The sequence below is a fragment of the Gossypium hirsutum genome, chromosome D08 (assembly GCF_007990345.1).
Source record: "Gossypium hirsutum isolate 1008001.06 chromosome D08, Gossypium_hirsutum_v2.1, whole genome shotgun sequence".
Taxonomy (NCBI): domain Eukaryota; kingdom Viridiplantae; phylum Streptophyta; class Magnoliopsida; order Malvales; family Malvaceae; genus Gossypium; species Gossypium hirsutum.
The window spans coordinates 10,018,134-10,041,180 of record NC_053444.1 but is presented as its reverse complement, the minus strand read 5'-3'; the positions used below and the strand labels follow the sequence as shown (position 1 = coordinate 10,041,180).

The window sequence follows — 23,047 nt, the reverse complement described above, 5'->3', positions numbered from 1 at the left end:
TCTATAATATTCTTGAAGAATATTTTCTTTTTTATCATTATAATTTTTAAAGTAATCTTCTCTTTTTGCTTATTTTTGTTGGAATAGAAGTGCTTTCTACACCATTCTTTATTTATTTCAAACAATTTTTCTAAAACAAATATTTCTGAATTTTCTCTTTGTCTTGCATTATTAGTCATTGATGAATAAGTTGGTGACATGTTAGGTGAATTTTGGGGACTCTCTTCTTGTCTGGCATAGATAGGTTGAGCTATATTTGAGGAATTATCTATTCCTTGTAAATTGGTCCTAAATGTTGTTGGGATAGAAGAGACAGAGGCTCTGGCTGTCCTAAAATCTACTGTTTGTGTTTCTGGATTTGACTCTTCTTCTATATTTAACCTCCTAAAAGCTGTGCTGGTACTTCCTATTTCGAAGGAGTGTCTTGAAGGCATTCTTTGTGGCCTATTGAATTTTAATTCAACTGTGCCATCTTGGTGGTGAGAAATTTCACTTAATGAAGTGTTTCTTATGGGGGTTGGTGCCACAAGGTCTGTAACACCTTCAAGTTTCCACTTATCAGGAAGGTTTATCTCATGCCATTGTATTGTTCTGGGGATTGTAGTATGAGATCTTGTGGTGTCTGTCTCTATTAAGAGGGTTTCTCCTTTTGGGCTTTGGAGTAAAGCCTTGGTATTAACTACAGAATACATGGCTTTGAAATGGAGTCTATAAACCAAAGTTAACACTTCTGTACCTGGAAGCATTTTGTAGTTATAGGTATGTATTTGAAGTGTTAAAGATTGTAAAATGTTTTTATCAGTCAAAGAAACCATAAAATTTGGATAACAATTAAAATGTATTGGGCCAGTACATAGGCTTGTTTCTATAGTTCCTAATAATGAGTCATTAAACATGATGTGTCTTTGGTCTCTTAAGACTACTAATATTGAGGTATTTTTAGTGGCTTCAACACTAAGAGGTTTGACTCCAACCTGGACTAATCCAAAATAGATATATTTGTATCTTTGTTCTTTGAGTTTATTAATGACGACTTTATCTAATAATTGGATTGTTTCATATTCTTTTTGAATAGGTAAACTCCTTTCTTTTGTTTTTATAACATAACTGCAAAAGAACAAAGATGAAAACTCCTTTCTTTTGTTCTTTTGCAGTTATGTTATAAAAACAAAAGAAAGGAGTTTACCTATTCAAAAAGAATATGAAACAATCCAATTATTAGATAAAGTCGTCATTAATAAACTCAAAGAACAAAGATACAAATATATCCATTTTGGATTAGTCCAGGTTGGAGTCAAACCTCTTAGTGTTGAAGCCACTAAAAATACCTCAATATTAGTAGTCTTAAGAGACCAAAGACACATCATGTTTAATGACTCATTATTAAGAACTATAGAAACAAGCCTATGTACTGGCCCAATACATTTTAATTGTTATCCAAATTTTATGGTTTCTTTGACTGATAAAAACATTTTACAATCTTTAACACTTCAAATACATACCCATAACTACAAAATGCTTCCAGGTACAGAAGTGTTAACTTTGGTTTATAGACTCCATTTCAAAGCCATGTATTCTGTAGTTAATACCAAGGCTTTACTCCAAAGCCCAAAAGGAGAAACCCTCTTAATAGAGACAGACACCACAAGATCTCATACTACAATCCCCAGAACAATACAATGGCATGAGATAAACCTTCTTGATAAGTGGAAACTTGAAGGTGCTACAGACCCTGTGGCACCAACCCCCATAAGAAACACTTCATTAAGTGAAATTTCTCACCACCAAGATGGCACAGTTGAATTAAAATTCAATAGGCCACAAAGAATGCCTCCAAGACACTCCTTCGAAATAGGAAGTACCAGCACAGCTTTTAGGAGGTTAAATATAGAAGAAGAGTCAAATCCAGAAACACAAACAGTAGATTTTAGGACAGCCAGAGCCTCTGTCTCTTCTATCCCAACAACATTTAGGACCAATTTACAAGGAATAGATAATTCCTCAAATATAGCTCAACCTATCTATGCCAGACAAGAAGAGAGTCCCCAAAATTCACCTAACATGTCACCAACTTATTCATCAATGACTAATAATGCAAGACAAAGAGAAAATTCAGAAATATTTGTTTTAGAAAAATTGTTTGAAATAAATAAAGAATGGTGTAGAAAGCACTTCTATTCCAACAAAAATAAGCAAAAAAGAGAAGATTACTTTAAAAATTATAATGATAAAAAAGAAAATATTCTTCAAGAATATTATAGATTTATGAATACTCATAAAGTCCATATAAAATTCTTGGAATGGTTTGAAGAATATTATTTAGGATCTGTTAATACAATAAGATATAATACTAGATGGCAAACTAATAAAGGAGAAGTTGAATCTCGACATCCCCCTTTAATGGAGGTTCAATATCTTCATAAGAATACTGGAATAAAAGCAAACCCTTTAAGAATGAGAGCTCCAGATGCAGAAGAACAAATCTCATCAAAGGATATCAAAATGATAGTAGAACAAAACAATTATACAAATATTAATCTTCATACAATAGGAAAACAATTAGATTATGTTGAAAATTTGGTAGAAAGTCAACCAATCAAGAGAGAACCAGTAAAAGAGATAACCGAAAAAAGTTCCAAAGAACCAATATTCACACCTTATGAGATTCCAAAATCTTTCCAAAAATCCCAAAATGATTTCCTAACAGAAATCCAAAATAGACTTAATGCTTTAGAAAACCATAAGTCTGAATTAATCGCCCCTGATACCCCAATACAAACCCAATATTCAGTAAATACATTACACCAATCCTCCCAATCTGACTCGGATCAGTCAGATGAACAACAAATTAACAAGATGGCTTGGAAAGAACCAAAAAGATTATATTATCCAAAAATCACTGCACCTGATCTTAACATAGAAGAAAAACCTGTTTTCCAAAATAAATACAATGCTAATACAATCTATGAATGGAATATAGATGGAATGTCCGAATATAATATTCTTAGTTTATTACAACAAATGACAATGGTTTCAAATGTTTATAAAACCCAAAATCAAAATGGATTAATCAATGACCATGCTATAGCTAATCTTTTAGTTGCTGGATTTACTGGTCAGTTAAAAGGATGGTGGGATCATGCACTGACTAAAACCCAACAGGAAGAAATTTTAAAAGCAATAAAAAAAGATGACCAAGATAGAATTATTTTAGACGAACAAGGAAGAGAAATCCAAGATGCAGTAGCAACTTTAATTTTCTCAATCTCTAAACACTTCATTGGAGATCCTTCTCATCTTAAAGATAGAAATTCAGAATTATTATCAAATTTAAAATGTAAAAAATTAACCGATTTTAAATGGTATAAAGATGTCTTTATGACTAGAGTCATGCAAAGATCTGATAACCAGCAACCATTTTGGAAAGAAAAATTTCTAGCAGGACTTCCCACATTATTCGGAGAAAAAGTTATGAATCAAATAAGAGAAAATTACAAAGGTATTATTCCATATGAAAAGCTTACATATGGTGAACTAATTAGTTTCACCCAAAAAGAAGGATTAAAAATTTGCCAAGATTTAAAATTACAAAAACAACTCAAGAAAGAAAGATATCAATGTAGAAAGGAATTAGGATCATTCTGCCACCAATTTGACATCAGGAATGAGCCTTCTTCTTCAAAAACATGTTGCCCTGAAAAGCCAAAAAATAGGAAAAAGAATATTTCAGAATATTATAAAAAACCTAAATATAAAAAATACAGAAAAGGGAAGAAACAACAAAAAACAGAAAACAAAATTGACAAAACAATAAAATGTTATAGATGTGGAAAACCAGGACATATCTCAAAATATTGTAAAATCAAAAGAAAAATCAATAACTTAAATTTAGAAGAAGAGATAGAACAAAAATTAAATGAAATCCTATTAGAAACAACTTCTTCTGAAAATGATACATCTACTGAAACAGATGAATTACAAATAGACGAATTACATACAACATCCCAGTCTTCTGGAGATGAGAATGAACCTTCAATTAATATGCTAACTAAAGATCAAGAATTTATGATAGAAGTTATTGATAAAATTCAAGACCTAGAGCTTAAAAGAGAATACCTTTTGAAATTAAAATCCTCATTAAAAGATAAACCAGAAAAAGAAAAAGAAATCATTTCTAGTCAATCACAAATGTATAATATACAAGATATAATATTTAATAAATATGAAAAAATAAAACCAAGATAAATTACAAACTCTGAATTACAGTTGGAAATAAAACAGATTAAATAAGAACTTTCTCAGCTTAAAATAGAACAATAAGAAATGAAGGAACAAATTAGATCCTTAAAAGACGAAACCTCAGAAAAAAGTTCATCAGAAACTGAACCTGAACCTGAAGAAAATACACAAGAATATATGATGGTTCTAACTGAAGTATCTATTCAAAGATATTTAATAAAAATAAATATTGTCATAAATAATGAATTTCAATTAGAAACAATAGCCCTTTTTGATACAGGAGCAGACCAAAACTGCATTAGAGAAGGAATAATTCCAACAAAATATTATAATAAAACATCAGAATCTCTTAAGGCTGCAAATGGTAAAAAATTAAAAATTACTTACAAAATTCTCAATGCAGAAATATCCAACAAAGGTATAAAATATCAAACATGTTTTTTAATGGTAAAAGATATTACCCAAGATGTCATATTAGGAACCCCATTCATATCCTTACTCAAACCTTATAAAGTAACAAATAATTCTATCTCCACTAAAGTTTTAAACACTAAGGTAGAATTTCCTTTTGTAGAAAAACCGAAAATAAGAAACCTCAACCTATTAAAATCTTTATCCATTCATAATGGACAAATTAATAATTTAATTAATTACAAACGTAAGCAAATCTCTTTCCTAAAAGAAGAAATATGTTTTAAAAAATTAAATGAACAATTAAGAAAAAGAGAAATACAAAAAAGAATAGATCAAATCAAAAAAGAAATAGAATCAACAATTTGCTCTGGCATTCCTAATGCCTATTGGAATAGAAAGAAACATGAAGTAACATTACCATACGAAAACGATTTTGATGAAAGACAAATACCCACAAAAGCAAGACCAATACAAATGAACAAAGAAATGGAAGAATTTTGTAGAAAAGAAATACAAGACCTTCTTAATAAAAAATTAATTAGAAAGAGCAGTTCCCCTTGGAGTTGTTTAGCATTTTATGTAATAAAAAATGCAGAACTTGAAAGAGGAACGCCAAGATTAGTAATTAATTACAAACCTCTCAATCAAGCCTTAAAATGGATTAGATACCCAATACCAAATAAGAAAGATTTGCTACAAAAACTTTGTAATGCAAATATTTTCTCAAAATTTGATATGAAATCCGGATTTTGGCAAATCCAAATAAAAGAAGAAGAAAGATATAAAACAGCATTTACTGTACCATTTGGACAATATGAATGGAATGTAATGCCTTTTGGGTTAAAAAATGCTCCATCTGAGTTCCAAAGAATAATGAATGATATTTTTTACCAATATTCTCAATTCACAATAGTATACATCGATGATGTATTAGTATTTTCAGAAAATTTAGAAAAACACTTTAAACATATATCAATCTTTATAAAAGTCATAAGAAATAATGGTTTAGTAGTTTCTAAATCCAAAATAAGTTTATTCCAAACCAAAGTAAGGTTTTTAGGTCATTACATTACCCAAGGAACCATTACCCCAATAGAACGATCTATAGAATTTGCTAGCAAATTCCCAGACCAAATTCTTGATAAAGTCCAATTACAAAGGTTCTTAGGAAGCCTCAATTATGTTATAGACTTTTATCCAGGTCTTAGCAAATTATGTAAACCATTATATGATAGACTCAAAAAGAATCCACAACCTTGGACAAAAAACCATACCAATATTATCACCCAAATCAAAAAATAAATCACTAAGCTTCCTTGTTTATATTTAGCTGATCTAAATGCCCCCAAGATAGTTGAAACAGATGCTTCTGAAATAGGGTATGGTAGGATCCTAAAACAAGTTAAAGGAGGAAAAGAGCAAGTAGTCCACTTTACTTCCAGACACTGGAATCCTACTCAGCAAAATTATAGTACTATTAAAAAAGAAATTTTATCAATTGTTTTATGCATTACAAAATTCCAAAGTGATTTATTAAATCAAAAATTCCTTTTGCGAATCGATTGCAAATCAGCAAAAGAAGTTTTACAAAAAGATGTTCAAAATATTGCCTCAAAACAGATTTTTGCAAGATGGCAGGCAATTTTGAGCATATTTGATTTTGATATTGAATACATCAAAGGAGAAACTAATTCTTTGCCTGATTTTCTCACCAGAGAGTTTCTTCAAAAATGCCCCCCAAACTCCGAGACAAAGGAAAAGGGAAAATAGAAGAATCATCCAAAACCCAAATCACATCAAAACCAATTAAAACATGGTATGAAATTTGCCAAGAAGAAGATGAGAAATCATCATCATCGTCAAAATCCTCCAAAAATACAATAATTCAATATGCACAAGATCCAAATGAGATTGGTTCTCAAATCAAAAAATGGATTGAGTCCCTATCTCAATCTCCAGAAGTAGCATTGGCCTTTTCGCAAATGAAAGAGGAAACTCCTCTCAAACAAATTGCTGCTGAAGCAGCAAAGGTTTCAAAAAATAAAGAGATTATTTTACAAAAACCAAAATCTCTTAAAAATGTTTTAAAAGAGACTTCTCTCCAAGAGGTTTTTCCAAAAGAGATAGCGGTATCTTCACAAACTGCTACACAAAAATCTTCACAATATTTTCCAAACAAATATTTTGAAAAAATTCTTGTTATGGAGGAAGAATTTTCAGAAAAACCTCCACATATACTGGCAAAAGAACTTTTCAATGGATGGCATTTCAAACCATTGGATTCTCAAAAACCCCAACAGTATTATGAAAATATACTGGTCCAAACTGGATCTGTTTTGTTCAAACATTACACAGATCCAAAAGATCCAAATTTTATTACCCATTCAACAGTCCAAATATTAAAAATTCTCCGACCAAGAGATTGGAGTGAAAACCCAAATGCTTCAAAGAAATTCCCAGCCAAATTTACCACCAAAATAGACCATTACCCATATTTTACATATTGGGATTACCAAATGGCATGGTACAATGCCTTTTTAATGAACAACCAACACATGAGACATTCGTGGCTCATATATTTCAAATATTGATCCCAATTCAAATTCCCAAACTGGTTCCAAGAGTGGTGGAATTGGTATGGACCATCATCCTTTGAGATACTACCAGAAAAAATTCAAAACTTATGGCCCAAATTCTTTGACAAATTTCATCCTGAACCAGATCAAAAACACATTTACAGGACAATCCATTTTTTCTCAAAACTATGCATTTCCTAGATTGTCTCATGGAATTATTCTTATGAGCAAGACCAACACACTGGAATTCCATTATTAGTTCGCAATTACAGGACTAAATGGTGGGACAAATTTAATGATGAGAAATATGATTCAAAATATTTGGATAATTTTTTCAACAAGAATCCAAGATTATGTAAGTCTGCAGCCCCGGATCAAACCACAGCAAAATTTCTTCAAGCAAAGTCAGCAGCCAGTGCAATGTTAGCTCAAGCCAAGACCAAAAAAGAATACAAAAAACTCATGGCTGAAATGCTCAGCTCATTGGACTCCGAATCTGAAGATGAATCTCCGGCATCCTCAATCAAAACGGTGGATCTTGCAGATGATACCACTTCGGTAACCATCACTAGGTCCAAAAAGAAATAATACATGAACAGGAGAGATTCCCTGCAAGAAATGATGTGAACAGGAGAGATTCCCTGCAACAAAATAATCCGTGAACAGGAGAGATTCCCTGCAAGAAATGATGTGAACAGGAGAGATTCCCTGCAACAAAATAATGTGTGAACAGGAGAGATTCCCTACAAGAAATGATGTGAACAGGAAATATTCCCTGCAAGAAAAGACAAGTGAATAGTTATGTAATTTGTATTTTGTAACCAGAGAATATATTCTCTGAAAATTTATTTTCAAAAGTTTCAAATGTAATGATTAAACGATTTAGATGATGTAAGGAGAGAATAGCCCTTTATAAAAGGCTATCAGTTTGTGAATGGAAGGCAGAACTCGATTTTACCCATTTGAGTTGTTTCTCCCAAATGTTTCTCAAAGTTTTTCAAAACTTTCGCATTAACAAAGTTTCATTTTAAGTTTCCAAAATTTCAAATTAAATAATATTTTCTCAAATTGCATTTACAAAATTAAGTTTTCAAACTTAAACTATTTTCTTAAAAATATATCATTACCAATCTGGTCCTCAGATCCTCGGGACTTCCTGGTATCAGAGCCAAGGAGGAGCAGGTATTCTTAAGTTTAAGAAAATATTCAATTTGTTTTCGTTATTTCTGAGTTCTGGTTTAACATCATTTCTTGCAGGGAATCTCTCCTGTTCACGGATTATTTTGTTGCAGGGAATCTCTCCTGTTCACATCATTTCTTGTAGGGAATCTCTCCTGTTCATGTATTATTTCTTTTTGGACCTGGTGATGGTTACCGAAGTGGTATCATCTGCAAGATCCACCGTTTTGATTGAGGATGCCGGAGATTCATCTTCAGATTCAGAGTCCAATGAGCTGAGCATTTCAGCCATGAGTTTTTTGTATTCTTTTTTGGTCTTGGCTTGAGCTAACATTGCACTGGCTGTTGACTTTGCTTGAAGAAATTTTGCTGTGGTTTGATCCGGGGCTGCAGACTTACATAATCTTGGATTCTTGTTGAAAAAATTATCCAAATATTTTGAATCATATTTCTCATAAATTTGTCCCACCATTTAGTCCTGTAATTGCGAACTAATAATGGAATTCCAGTGTGTTGGTCTTGCTCATAAGAATAATTCCATGAGACAATCTAGGAAATGCATAGTTTTGAGAAAAAATGGATTGTCCTGTAAATGTGTTTTTGATCTGGTTCAGGATGAAATTTGTCAAAGAATTTGGGCCATAAGTTTTGAATTTTTTCTGGTAGTATCTCAAAGGATGATGGTCCATACCAATTCCACCACTATTGGAACCAGTTTGGGAATTTGAATTGGGTGCCATATTTGAAATATATGAGCCACGAATGTCTCATGTGTTGGTTGTTCATTAAAAAGGCATTGTACCATGCCATTTGGTAATCCCAATATTCTTTTTTAATAGTACTATAATTTTGCTGAGTAGGATTCCAGTGTCTGGAAGTAAACTGGACTACTTGCTCTTTTCCTCCTTTAACTTGTTTTAGGATCCCACCATACCCTATTTCAGAAGCATCTGTTTCAACTATCTTGGGGGCAATTGGATCAGCTAAATATAAACAAGGAAGCTTAGTGATTTGTTTTTTGATTTGGGTGATAATATTGGTATGGTTTTTTGTCCAAGGTTGTGGATTCTTTTTGAGTCTATCATATAATGGTTTACATAATTTGCTAAGACCTAGATAAAAGTCTATAACATAATTGAGGCTTCCTAAGAACCTTTGTAATTGGACTTTATCAAGAATTTGGTCTGGGAATTTGCTAGCAAATTCTATAGATCGTTCTATTGGGGTAATGGTTCCTTGGGTAATGTAATGATTAAACAATTTAGATGATGTAAGGAGAGAATAGCCCTCTATAAAAGGCTATCAGTTTGTGAATGGAAGGCAGAACTCGATTTTACCCATTTGAGTTTATATATATATAACATCTAAAACTATTCATAGCCCCTCTCCAACTCTTAAATAGGAGGATAATGCGTTTCAGCGCACTCAAACCTACGTCCTCCTACACTAGTAACAATGCCGATGCCAATCGTGCTAAAACTCAATCGACATACAAATAAGGAATGTTGAATACTAATTAATTCATATTATTGAAATTATATGTAGTAGTAAACTAAGTTTGCCAATAATCTCTTAGTTTAATGGCAAGAGTATTTGTGTTTTGACATGAAATTTTGAGTTTAATCCCTAATAATTTTATCTCTAATTATAATAATAATAAAACAAGTTGTGTAGACAAATTTTAAACTAGAAATCTTAATAGATATATATTTCTTAAAAATGAAAATATAAATATAAAATTATTCAATTTTAAACCATTTAAATAAATATATATGCTCTTTTTCTATACAATATCTAGAACAATGTCATGTGCCTAATTATTTCTAATGTTTTAGCCGTTTTGAGCCATATCTTCCTTTGAACTTGTACCGTCCTAAGTCTCAAAACATTACAAGCCTAGAAGATCAATGTGACTTAAGCATTCTCTATGCATAATCTTCCAAAATTGCTAACAATTATACTTAATGAATATTTTTTTATTCACATGATTGTGTCTGCTACATATCTATTTGATTTATGTTAATGGTGATATTGTTAAAATTTTGGTCATGGGAATTACTTCTAAGTTGTTAGTAATGTAACTTTGTAAACTAATCCTAATTTACTTTTAAGTAAGGTTACATGGTCTTGTAGGACAAATCGGGAGCTAAAGATGCATATTCGGGCCGAAATTGTTGCCTATGTCGCGACACAGAAGTAAAAAAGAAGTCCTGGAGCGAAACTGCCTACTGTGTTGCGACACCGACCTATGCTGCAACACAACTTTTGCGCAGCCCAAAAATCCCTACAAGTGACAACTGTGCTTTTTAAGGCAATTAGGAGTATTTTTCCTAATCTAACTCTAAGTACTTCAATGGTAGTTTAAACACTTTAATATTCCGACTTTAGTCCATATAAAGACCATTATAACTAGATTAAACACACCATTAGAGGGAGACAAAAATCATTCTTAGGTTTTTATTTCGTTCTTAGTTTTTTCTTAGTTTATGTTATGTTCTTATAATTGGAAGATCATATTCTGAAGTGAGATTTTAGTGAGCGGAGATTGTTTCAAACCCACACTTTCATCGATAAATCCATTAGCATCTATTTCCTTTATTCTATTCTTTATATTTATTTCTTTAACATTGTTAATTGAATGTTTGTGTAAAGATTAGAATCAATTTATGCTTTATATATATTTCGCGTGATTCAACTGTTTGAACCTAATTAATTGATTGAAAGGTAGAGTTTAATTTGGATTGGTTGGATCTAGTTGAGTGCAATTAAACCCTAGACTTGACGACCCTAGGAAGTCATATAGGTGGGAATTAACCCAAAATCAGAATTGCCTATTCGTGAAAACCTTACCCTGCACTGATCTGAACTATGTCACCAAGAGATAAATAGTTCTTGTCGACTAGTTAGGTTAGTAGATAGTTGAGAAGCCCTACTAGGATAATTAGTAGCCAATTATTTAGAACCCTACATTAATAATTAATCAGGTAAAACAATTAGGCTAAAAGGACTCGCATAGTCGAAACAAGGGATAGGAGAAGCCGATACATGAACTTAGGAGTAGGTTTAGGTTTAGTTCAATTCATTTTGTTTATTATTATTAGCATCCTACTTCCAGATTAACACTACTAATTCGTGACTCAAGTAGACTAGTAGTTATTTTTGGTAATTGGCTTAACAACAATTTTCCACAAACTGTAATTTTTAGGGTACGATCCTCAAAATACTTACTAAGTATTTCGTTGTGAATAAACTACCCTTATACTTGCGGACAATGCCTCAATTCCATATATCTTGTAGCAGTATTCACACTATCGATGTTAGTACGTCGGGAGGCAGTCAACCGATTAGGAAGGTTAACTCGCTTTAGGGTTTGCAACTAACTTCGAATTGGGGTTCTAGAGTGGATTAGTAATTGATTAAGTAATTATTAACTTCCGGCTCTAATTAACTTAACCTATTGGTTGATACTCCTTTATCTCCAGACATCACTTTCTCAACTAGGATAAATTACAATTTACTCAGTTTGACTTTATCTTCCGATCTCATCTACCCTATGATAACTTATTAGGGCTTTCAAGCCTAACAATTTAAAAATACATAATTTACACCAATTAATTTATCTCGAGAAATCTTAAATCCTTCGTTAGTCACATCTCCATCTACTTGTTGATCTCCCCTAAGGGATTTAACCACTCATATTATTCATAATCTCAACTTCGATTGAATAAACCATGTAAGAAACACGATCGATTAAGAGAAGAAAAGATATTTGAATAATTGTAGATTGAGTATTGAATGGGGAACAAAGTAGCAAATCTCTCAATTGAAATAACGAAATAAAACAAATGCAAAGAAAAATATAAAATGAATAGTTTGATTAAATAAACAAGTCCTTAAAATAAAAAATCATTTAAGAAGAAAAACAAGAAAGTATCTAAAAATTGAAAATAAAATAAACCAAAATTGATTCTAAACCACGAGGTTTTTTGAAGGCGTCTAGGATGACTTGATTACATTCAATCTCTAATGTCTTATTTATAGAGGTGTGGGCAACCCAAATTAGGTCTTCGGCATGTCCTAAGTCTTCTTATAAATTTGATTATATAGACGAAAATAACTTTAAATTACTTGGCGGGGATGTCGATGTGTGTTGTGCCACACCAAGGTTTTGGCGCGACATAATACCCAATTCCAGCCTTAGTCGATTGTTTGGAGCTTTGACGGCTCGAGAAGCTTGTGTATTACCCGTCCCTTGTTTCCACGTCAATTGGGCCTTTATATCTTCATCCTACACACTCAATTGAACACATTAGAACAACCTAAGGCTCGTGTCGGCCTATTAAGTCACAACATATACAAAATGTGTTAAAAAACACTTCTTTTATTAACTTTCAATCTTAATACCTAAATACTAAAAATGAAATATAAAATCCTAAATTGCTTAGAAAACAAGCTCCTTAAGTGCGAAATTGACCCAAATTGACTACTACATTTGACGGCAAGTCAAGCCTCATTCCAAAATTTGTACATATTCATTGGAACCAAACTCGTAAGAACTTATCACCAACTTTGTACGAGTTTTAATAGTAGTTAGATTTTTAAATTCAAGTTGTTTAAGTATGTAATTAAATTGGAAACATAAATATTGCTAAGTTATTCGAGTTAGTGTAGCATTCGGTACCCAAACGAGTCAGGTATATGATGTTACAAAATTCATATATTCACATATATCATATTCACAAACCACATTACAAACCACAGGGACATGTTCCATAAGTTCAACTAACATTGCAAAACAACTATGTACATGCCACATAACCAAACGTAAAACGTTCAAAAGGTTATCGAATCACTGATAGGATAGCGTAAGCTTCGTTGCGATCCGACTGACATGTTTCACAAATTAGAAATCTATAAGGAAAATGAGAGACAATGGGTAAGCATTTTAAATGTTTAGTAAGTTTATACGAAACTTACTTAATTTACCTTAACATTTCAACAATTTATACAATAGCAATAGATTCATATCTAATATGGCATCTTTGACAACGTTACACTTTCATAAGCATTTCAACAAATATATTAAATGGGTTAGTTCAAATACATATCATGAACTTATAACACAAATATATATAACATTCCATGATATCAATTTATAACATATATATAATTTCATTCATTTATATATTCCTTCCGACCATTTCGTTTCCATTTAATACCATTTCCATTTCTGTCTTTCATTCGGAGAACCATAGTACATTGAATTCAAATACTCGAGACTAATTTGACCACATATCCTGGCATTATTGGGATACTAACACTAGCTTCGGACTAGGGTTGCTAAAACTAGCTTGGTTCGATGCTGCTAACACTAGCTTCAGAGAATCAATAATAGATGTTGGAACTCAAGTCATCAAATTAATCCCTGATCACAACATCCATTTGTTTATACAAGTTGACATATTCGGGCTGCTAACACTTGCTTTAGATCAGGGTTGCTAAAACTAGCTTAGTACGATGTTGCTAACACTAGCTTTAGAGAATCTGCAACATATGTTGCATCTCAAGTCATCGTATTAATCCCTAATCACAACACCCGTTTTTCTTTTCCGTATCATTTCAAACCCTATAGCCATATACACACTTTTCATGTATCGAATAGTCATTCATATACATCTTAACCTCGTAACATCATCATATACACATATTCCAATCTTATAACAATTTCACATCATTCGATACCATATGTCTATTAATGTTAACCATGTATTTCATATTTTACAATTTAGTCCATTCGATGTAAAAAATCATTGAAATTACAATTAACCAAAATTAATAGACATTATAATATAATTCAAACATAACATAATATAACATAGTAAGTTCCATATGAACTTACCTGAGAAAACAACAAACAAGGTGTCAAGGACTAATCCGTAATTTCTCATTTTCTTCAATTATCTTCCAGTTGATTCAAATCCCAATCCATAATAATTCATTACAATTTATCAACTCTAAACATCTTTTAACAGCCTATTATAACCATAATTCAGTTTAATTTCACTTTTCAAAAGTTTCCCAGAGTTTTGCTTTTTATTCAATTTAGTCTCTAAAACTGAAATAGCTATATCTTTCAAATTTAAACTTCATTTTTCAATTCGATTTCAATTCCATCCTTTTATAACCCTATATTTTCATATATTATAAAAATTTAACATCAATTTTGAAATATTTACACTTTAGTCCCTATATACAAAAACTAGCAATTAAATTTTACAAACTAGTCCTTTTTCATATTTAAGCTTAAAATCTAACCAATTAACGCCAATTTCATCAAGTAATCAACAATGGTAACTTTTTAAAAATTTAAAAATTTTAAAAATTGTAATTGCAATAAAACGACTAAATCGGGCTTACCAAATTAAGGGTTGCAAATTAACAATTTTATTTACTTTAAACTAAACTTAATTAATTAATTCTAAAGCTTAATTAATGGATGAACATTTGAACCAATAGTAATTGGTTAAATTGCTCAATCGGTCCTTCAGCTAATTAAAATTCTAGTGATTAATTTTTACTACTTTTACAATTTAATTCTTATGCCTTAATTAGTCACTAATTTGGAAAAATTACCTATCCAAAATTCAATTCACCTATAGAATAACTCTGTAAATATTTAATAAAAATATTAACAGGCTCGATTTATGGAAATAAGATCCCAATACCTCATTTTCCAATATCACAGACTTTCGAGTCATAACACTTGTATCTTAACTAACTATCCAATTAACAAAATCATCAGACCAAAATTTAACATAATACTAAAATTTAACTCGTAAATATTAATTAATAATATTTAAAGACTTGATTACCAAAGAACAGAGTTTCAAAATCACTGAAAAACGAATTGTTACATAAACATTTTTTAATTTATAAAAATATTAAAAACTTCTCCATAACTTGAATACTTTTAGATCCATATTTTTAAATTTATAAAATATTAAAACTTCCCCATAATTTTAGATTTTCAAATATTAAAAACGTTCCCATAATTCACCCTATAAATATTGCAACTACAGAAGTATCAACACGACAATCCAGGATTTTTTTTTTTGTTCATAGTATTTTAGGGAATAGCTCTCCCATTCGCATCACCTAATAAAACCATCGAGGCCACAGCTGGTGGACTTTAAAAGTATAAATTCTCGTTACTAAAAAGGCCGCTCTATTAGCCAAAATATCAACGACTTTATTGCTTTTGATCTGAGATAATCAAATCATGGTAAGCTGACTTGCAAGGTTAGGTTTTATAAAATACATTATATGCAACCTAATAAATGCTTCTTCTTCTTCTTTTTTAATTACATTATCTTTTTGAAATACATTCTAAATGGAACAAAATTTGGCATAAACAAATCGACAGATATCCATAACTAAAATATATTTTTCTGAAAAGTATGTAATTTTCTTTTACTTAAGAGAAAAATCTCTTTTATTTCTTCTTTTAGAATTTTACTTGCAAAAAAATGATTCAAATTTATTTATAATATCAATATATTTAATACAATTAAACCTATAGTGCAGGAAGTTGAAATAATTTATTAAAAGTAGAAAATAATAAAAATAAAAGGATATAAAAACATTTCCTTAATTGCTTCTCTTACTACAGGACATTGTAATTATCATCTAATAATATGATAATTAGATGGTTTGCCTAAGGAATGTTGAATACTAATTAGCTCATATCAGTGAAGTTTGTTCGGATTCAATTTTTAACAATTTTATTCTTATTTAAAATTGTGCAATAAATTTTGAACAGAAAATCGTAATAGATATATATTTCTTTAAAAAAATAAAAACAAATTTCTTCCATTTAATTTTTTTCTGTTACCCAAAATCATGCCATCATTGTGGTGATTTTTGTTTACATATCTCTTTCTTTTCTCATGAATCATCATTATTAAAAATAGGGTAAACTATCAAAATAGTCACTTTTGTTTGGCTCAGGTTACATTTTAGTCACTTATGTTATCACGTTGTAACATTTTAGTCACTGAGCCGTTAGTTTCTGTTAACGGTGTAACATGTGGCACGTTAAATCGTCATTTCAAACAAATATTCTAGGTTAATTTATACAACCGGTCCTCATATTTTTTCATTTGGAGCAATTTGATTTTTTTCTCTTTTTTTTTAACTTTCTTTCTTTTCCATTCTCTTATGCTTCTCCCTTTGTTTTCCTCCCTTCTCCATTTCTTTCAACGTAGTTTTTCATTGTTTTATTTCTTTGAACAATTTAATTTTTTCGAGTGAGGCGAGCTTGTGGACTAGTTACAAATGGAAAGCATAGAAAAACTATGTTAAAAGAAATGAAGAAGGGAGGAAAATAGAGGGAGAAGCATAAGAGAATGGAAAAAAAAGTTAGAAGAACATAAAAGAAAATTTTTAAATTGTTGAAAATGAAAAAAATATAGGAACCAATTGTAAAATCTAACCTAAAATTTTCGTTTGAAATGATGATTTAACGTGCAACATCAACTTACCGTTACACCATTGTCGACAATTAACGACTCAGTGACTAAAATGTTACAACACGATAACGTAAGTGACTAAAACGTAACATTTCAAACATAAGTGAATAAAATGTAACCTGAGTCAAACAAAAGTGATTATTTTGGTAGTTTACCCTTAAAAATATTGAAGAGTTAAAAGGTAAGAGTTATTCAAAGAGATTTTTGTAATTAGAACCAAATCAAAAACATTCCTAAAGTAAAATTCAATACCAAAACGAAAACTATATATAGCCTCAAATTACCTTATTCTCATGCACCTACTTTTCAGCAAATTGCCCCCCCCCTTCTCTCTCTCTCTCTCTCTCTTTCCTTTCTTGCTCCGGTTGCCAAATGACAAACATGTCTTCCTATTCCATTCACCACCTCTTCCTTTGCTCCTCTCCTATTCCTTCTTCTTCTTTATCATTCTCCTACAACCATGTTAGCATACCTTTTGCAGGTATAGTTTAAATTATTAACTTATTCGTTTCATCAGTATTTTCACTTTGTCTACTTCATGTAAGTTGAATCATGTTTCCCCCCATATGGTAGGAGAAGGGGTGGAAAAAAAGCTTTTTTTCTTCTTTTTTACTTTCTGTTTTTCCTTCAAATAACACAAAACTTGGGAAAAACTCTTTGGGACTTCATAGTGATTGAATTGATCATCACTCTGAAATTCCGGGATTCGTTGAAGTTAATTATTATATCAGTAGACAGTAGTCATTTTAGTTCAACCAAGTACCAAAATGTGGCCCATATTATTTGTCCTTTTTCTATGTTCTTATATTGAAGGTCATAATCACTAATCACTGAAGATATAATAATACTAATTAGATTAATTAATTCGACTATAGGCACTTGGCAGTCATGGGGTAAAGACAAAGGACATAACGTTGATATTCACCGCTTATGCAGAGCTATATCCAAGCCCCGCACTCAAGGTACTTTGCTTACCTTAATTACAACTTGACCACTTTGGTTTTTTTTGCCCTCTATGATTATCAACAAATTTCATATTATTTAACCAAGGCACTAAACTTTATTTGCAGAATATGCTGGTGTGTTTCAAAATGGTTTGCCTGTGATAAAGTGGAACGAGGTTGTAGATGATGACATCCAAGAAGGGGAAGCTTTTAAGGTGAATAATTTCAGCCTCCCACGAAAAGTGAAAAAAAAAACAAAAAAATTTTATTCATATGTAATCATAAGCATTATATATAGATACACACGTGGTAATGTGATTTGTTTGTTTATCCAAAAAAGAGTCTGGAATTGAGTAAGATTAAGGAACATGTGGAAAATATTAGATCCATGTTGGGTTCCATGGAGGATGGAGAGATAAGTTGTTCAGCTTATGACACGGCTTGGGTTGCTCTCATTGAAGACGTTAATGGCAGTGGTTCCCCTCAGTTCCCTTCTACCCTTGAATGGATTTCCGACAATCAACTTCCTGACGGATCATGGGGTGACAAACACATATTCGTGGCCCATGATCGATTGATCAACACTTTAGCTTGTGTTGTTGCGTTGAAAACATGGAATCTTCATCCAGACAAATGCCAAAAAGGTACTTCAAAGGTTCTCATTTTGAATGTTATATTCATATCCGATACTTATATTCAAACCCAACATTTTTTTTTCTCTCTCTTGAAAGGATTGTCATTTTTCAAAGAGAACATAAGCAAACTCGAAGATGAGAAAGCAGAGCATATGCCAATAGGGTTTGAAGTGGTTTTTCCTTCGCTTTTGGAAATAGCTCGAAGTTTGAACATTGAAGTACCGTATGAGTCTCCTATCTTTCAAAACATCTACGAACAGAGGGATCTAAAGCTCACAAGGTATATATATAAATTCCCAAGCTTTCCACAATTATTATGTGTGCATAATGTAATGTAAGTATTATATGTGTGGGATAGGATACCAAAGGAGATAATGCACAATGTGGCCACAACACTACTACATAGCCTTGAAGGGATGCTAGACTTGGATTGGGAAAAGCTTTTGAAGTTGCAGTGTCAAGATGGGTCTTTCTTGTTCTCACCATCCTCCACTGCCTATGCTGTCATGCAAACCAAAGACGAGAATTGTCTTAATTACTTAACCAAAATTGTTCAAAGATTCAATGGCGGAGTCCCCAACGTATACCCCGTTGATCTCTTCGAACATATTTGGGCTATCGACCGATTGCAACGCCTTGGGATTTCAAGATATTTCAACCCCGAAATTAAACAATGCCTAGACTATACTTATCGGTACGTGCAGCATATAAGTAATTAATTTTCCTAAAGTTGAAACTGATCGTCAACTTTGGTTTTCTTTTTTTAAATTTCAGATACTGGACTGAAGAAGGGATATGTTGGGCAAGAAACACTCGGGTTCAAGACATTGACGATACAGCCATGGGGTTTAGGTTACTAAGGTTACATGGATACGAGGTTTCTGCCGGTATAAAGCTTTGGATCATTACATATAGCTCTGAAAATGGATTGTTGTTTAGGTTACTAACATTCTTGGACTTGATATGAATGGAACAGACGTTTTTCGACATTTTGAGAAAGGCGGCGAGTTCTTCTGCTTTGTGGGACAGTCAAACCAAGCAGTAACAGGGATTTTCAACCTATATAGAGCTTCGCAACTGCGGTTCCCCGGAGACCAGATTCTTGAAGATGCCAACCGTTTTTCATCCGATTTCTTAAGAGAGAAACAAGCTAGTAATCAACTTTTAGACAAATGGATCATAAGCAAAGACTTATCTGGCGAGGTAAATTATATATTACATATACAAATATGGAATAATCAGTAAATAATAACAACTTATTGAATAAAACAAAATAGAATTTATAAATAAATACCAAGTTTATATTTATAAATAATAAAATATAATGACCGTACATAAACTCGTATGAATAAAATATTCTCCATAATAATATATATATATATATATGTCACTACTTTATAAAATTGATTCTCTTATGACTGATCTGTCAATATCGCCTATTAATAAGTGATTAGATACAATGTGTTGATCTTTTTTTTTCCGTTTTCAGTTACTGTATTACTTTTATTTCGCACGTACTTTTGTGTGTGCGTTTTAAGTAGGGTATTAGGTTATCCCTCCACGCTTAATGTTCTATTAGAAAAATGAAAAGATTTGAATAAAAATATAAGTAAAATCTATTCGAAAAGTGAGAAAATTTGAGTAAAAATACAAGTAAAATGAGTTTGGATAAAAATAATGTCCGTTTTTAAATAGGTTGAGCTTCAGATAGATTTTTTAGTTCGAATTTTGTTAACATTTCGCTATTATATTGTTATTATTTTGTTGTTATTATTTAGATATTGTTAGTTTTACTTCTATTTTAGAGGTATTTGTTTCCTAAGTTATAATTATCTTAATGTTATTTAAGTATAATTTTTTTTTAATGTATTTTTAATTGACTGAGACACATTTATTTGATATATTGTATTTTTTAAATTTATTTTTATATAAAAAAATTAATATATAAGGGTTTGAGTTCGAGTTTAGCATTTTTATTTTGGATCAAACTTGAGTAAAATTTTAAATCTATTTCTCTACCAAATTAAGGTATAAAATTTTATATTGACTCGGCTAGAATCTGATTTAACTTGACCCATGATCGGATCTAGTCTCAACCAATCAACCCTGGTAGCTTATTTTTTCTATTTAATTTATTAGCGCACTACTCCATCTCCATAGAGTGGGAGTTTGCAAGTTAAAAGCCAATTAAGTTAATTATAAAATATTTTTGTTTCTAAAAACTAGTATTTTATTTATCTTACAATATGACAAAACATTAGGTCAAGTTTTGAAAGTTTAAATATAATCAAAAATTTGAATTAAAAAAAACCCTTGAATTAAAAGTTTTTTTAATCATAAATTGCATGTACAACACTTGAAAATTATCTTTGTATATTTTGATACCTTTTAGTTAATTAACAGGTTGGGTTTGCATTGAAGTTCCCATGGCTTGCAAGCCTTCCAAGAGTGGAAACCAGATTTTACATAGAACAGTATGGTGGGGAAGATGAAGTATGGATCGGAAAGACTCTTTACAGGTTACCTTTTCCTTTTCCTTTTCATAGTATAATTAAAAGTAGAAACTTTTATTATTCAAAAGAAATTCTATATAAAATTACAAATAAAAATATATATATTCTGCTAAAGACAGGAAATTAAATAGCTTACATTCCATTTAAAATAAATTACAGGATGCCGTATGTGAACAACAATGCATACCTTGAGCTTGCAAAGCTAGACTTCAACAATTGTCAAGCTTTACATCAGATGGAATGGAATGGCATGCAAAGGCAACCCGTTAACCCCCTTGCTTGCTCAATTATTTTAAATATATATATAATGATGTTTACTCACAGTAACTAACAATAAAATGAGTTATGGGTATTCTATGAGTTGGAGCAGGTGGTACTGGGAAATGGGTCTGGGTGATTTTGGAATGAGCAGAAGATCCCTTCTCTTATCTTACTTTATGGCAGCGGCCAGCATTTTCGAGCCAGAAAGGTCCCAAGAGCGGCTGGCATGGGCTAAGACCGCCTTCTTGGTTGAGACCATCGCCTCTTCTTTTCACAGTGGAATACACAGACCGAGCGATTATGAGCTCAGAAAAAGATTTGTCCAAGTATTCACAAGTTTGGGTGATGCACCATTTAGCCACTTTAATGGAAGGTATAACCACAACTGCTTACATTAATTTAAGCTAAATCATAAAACTTATGCTTGTTCAGATTTTATGTAAAAAGCTGTACTGCTGTATTAGTCAAAAAAAGGAATTCCTGTAAGCCATTTATGTAGGGACAGGATGGAAAGACTGACCTGGGTCAATGTGATGTGCCTAAGAAAGATTGACAAACAAAGTGATGTTTACATGTGATTTATGTTGTAGGAAGTTGGACTCAAACAGGACAATGCAGAAGCTCATTGACGCTTTACTTCGGACACTCAACTACCTATCCTTGGATGCACTTGTGGCTCATGGTCGAGACATTAGCCGTGACATTCGCCGTGCTGTAAGTAATCATTCTATCCATATCTATCTTTCCAGTAAAAATAAAATCGGACAGCTAAACCTAGTGTTGGAAACTAGAAATTCCAATGTGGTAATTTGGTGCTTTCTAAATGTTAATATTTTCCTTGTGGGGTTGAAAAAAGTGGGAAAAGTGGATGCTGAAATGGGCAGAGGAAGGTGATAGGCACCAAGGAGTAGCAGAATTAGTGGTGCAAACAATCAATCTTACCTCTGGATATTGGCCCACGGAGGAGCTAGTGCCTCACCCCCAATACCCGCGACTATCCAATCTCATCAATACAGTTTGCCATCAGCTCTGTCACTACCAAAAGCAAGAGGTCAGTTGCATGAAACCAACAAATCTTTCTTATCAATTCAGCTGCATTCTTTCAGCATTTTCCTATATATGTCCTGACATAAGTATGAAGATATGATCCTCCAGGACCCACTAAATACATAGAATTCATAAATGCTTACACTCACCCTTAAATTCAAATCCAAGTAACATAATTTACATATATATCATAGATGCTTTCATTGATCTTATAGGTGATTTTTAAGGGTAAGGGGATAAGCAATCCCTCTTGATAGTTTCAAACAATTTACTCATCATTTATGATGTGAGGTGTTGCAGGTGCATGACAATGGGTGCTTTAATAACACTGACACAGAACAGAGCAGAACCCGGGAAATAGAATCTGCCATGCAAGAACTTGCTCAAGTGGTACTCGAAAATTCCTCAGACGACATTGACTCCAGATTCAAGCAAACATTTCTCACAGTAGCACAGAGTTTTTACTATGCTGCACACTGTGACTTAGAGACTATCATATTTCACATTGCTAAAGTACTCTTTGAGAAAGTACACTGATCAATCCTTCTTTTAAAGTTGATGTGACTGTGATCATTCTTAAAGATTAATTCCATTTATGAGTAGAGCAGGTTATAAAGCAAAACATAAAATAAAATCAATAATATCTGTTTCATGGCCACAAAAATGGAAATAAGTACTCCTCGATCAATCCTTCTTTTATGGTTGATGTGA

At 31.8% G+C, this 23,047-nt stretch overlaps 1 protein-coding gene across 1 annotated transcript; it reads left to right on the top strand.

Annotated features, from left to right (window-relative positions):
• The first annotated feature begins 17,317 nt into the window (after positions 1-17,317).
• On the top strand, positions 17,318-23,018 carry LOC107908163 ((-)-kolavenyl diphosphate synthase TPS28, chloroplastic). The gene is made up of 14 exons (XM_041099970.1): positions 17,318-17,417; positions 17,812-17,898; positions 18,007-18,095; positions 18,194-18,524; positions 18,612-18,795; positions 18,874-19,209; positions 19,290-19,402; positions 19,492-19,718; positions 20,919-21,034; positions 21,188-21,286; positions 21,399-21,662; positions 21,880-22,003; positions 22,146-22,340; positions 22,637-23,018. Exons 1-14 carry the CDS (start codon positions 17,318-17,320, stop codon positions 22,871-22,873), a joined length of 2,502 nt encoding a protein of 833 aa, XP_040955904.1. The 3' UTR covers positions 22,874-23,018.
• The last annotated feature ends 29 nt before the right edge of the window (positions 23,019-23,047 follow it).

Coding starts and splice junctions, on each gene's coding strand:
- LOC107908163 (XM_041099970.1), top strand. CDS start 17,318: ATGTCTTCCTATTCCATTCACCACCTCTTCCTTTGCTCCTCTCCTATT. Junction 17,899..18,006: donor ATCCAAGCCCCGCACTCAAG/GTACTTTGCTTA, acceptor CTTTATTTGCAG/AATATGCTGGTGTGTTTCAA. Junction 22,004..22,145: donor GCCGTGACATTCGCCGTGCT/GTAAGTAATCAT, acceptor GGTTGAAAAAAG/TGGGAAAAGTGGATGCTGAA.